This window comes from Carlito syrichta, unplaced genomic scaffold (assembly GCF_000164805.1).
Source record: "Carlito syrichta isolate Samal-C Ts95f unplaced genomic scaffold, Tarsius_syrichta-2.0.1 Scaffold247204, whole genome shotgun sequence".
NCBI classification, from domain to species: domain Eukaryota; kingdom Metazoa; phylum Chordata; class Mammalia; order Primates; family Tarsiidae; genus Carlito; species Carlito syrichta.
The window spans coordinates 53,840-55,131 of NW_007191300.1; the positions used below are offsets into that span (position 1 = coordinate 53,840).

At 64.9% G+C, this 1,292-nt stretch overlaps 1 protein-coding gene across 1 annotated transcript in view; it reads left to right on the plus strand.

The window, feature by feature from the left end:
- The window catches only part of LMNTD1 (lamin tail domain containing 1), a 53,923-nt gene extending 53,516 nt beyond the window's left edge, over window positions 1-407 (plus strand). The window contains exon 9 of the mRNA XM_008051956.1: window positions 349-407. Within this exon, the coding sequence (XP_008050147.1) occupies window positions 349-407 (59 nt within the window). The remainder of the gene's footprint in view (window positions 1-348) is intronic.
- The last annotated feature ends 885 nt before the right edge of the window (window positions 408-1,292 follow it).

Genomic DNA, 1,292 nt, shown 5'->3' on the forward strand with positions numbered 1-1,292 from the left:
GCGGGCCTTCTGCCTGCCCTGGCCACCACCGTCCTCGGTGCCTGGGCAGGGTCTGCACCTCACTGATGCTCCGGTGATTTTCTGATGAATGGCGTGGGCCGGACCAGGGGCTGGGGTGGGTTGCACCCCAAGTTGAGCTCTGAGGATGTGACCCTTGGCCCCCGTGGCGCCTCCCTCGGGAGTTGAGTGGCCTTTCTGCAGTGAGGCGAGGAGGCCAGCCTCGTTCCTGCGGCATGAGCAGGTGGAGGCCGTGTCCAGGGCCTGGCAGTAGTGGCCTTGACTGTTGAGGTGAGACAGGGCACTTTACCTGTGCTCGGCACAGAGACTTGCACCCTGGCTCTTTGGCAGGAGCAGCCAAAGCGTCCCATGGACACAGAGACCCCCAGAGGCAGCAGAGCCCACGCTAGCCCTGCTTGGAGCGCCAGTGCCGTCCTCCCCTGGGGGTGACCGTCCGGCAACATGCAGGCTGTCCTCTTGCACACCAGGCGCACCTGCCACAGGGCCTTTGCACCTGCTGTTCCTGCAGCCTGCAGCTCTTTTTCTTGGACACCGGGTGACTCTCTTCCTCCACATCTTTGCCCAAGTGACACCCGCTGGTGACGTGCCCCTGCCCGCCTGCTTTAAACTGTGCTCCCTTCAGTTCCCGCCTTCTGGCTGTTTTTCTGGTGGTGTGAATGCTTTCCAGCGCCCTGTCACTCCTGTGTCACTGGGAGGATGGTGGCTCACGGGGGCCTGTGTCCCAGCCCCCGACACCCAGTAGGTGCCCATGTGCCATGGTGGGCAGAGCGGCAAGCCGCCAGGCTGCCCGCCCGAGGTCTTCCTCCACCTCGACCACGGGGCCAGGTCGGGAGGGTGCCCCTGCCACGCCTGGCATCTGCAGCTCAGGCTTCCCTGGAGAGCGGCTTCCTGGCATCCCTTCTGTGCTAGTGTCCCTGCTGAGGGCGGCCCAGCTGCGGCCGGCTCCCAGTAAATGGGCGGGGTGCAAACAGGCAGCTCTGTGGGCCACCCTCCAGCCATCCCACCCGCAGCCCAGAGTCGCCCCGTCCCCGAGGCCTCCCTGGGGCAGGGGGGCTGCGGTGCTCACGTTTAGGACGCGTCCATCAGATGCCTGCCGTGTGCCCGTCTGGGGCAGTGCAGTGAACGCCTCAAGCATTTATTGAGCACCTACTATGTAGGCAGTGTCCCGCGTGAGTGTGGCCTCACGGAATGAGGGTCTTGCAGCTGTCATCAGCCAAGGCGAGGTCCGGTAGGATGGTGTCCTTGTGAGAAGAGGAGGCGGGGGCCAGAGGCTG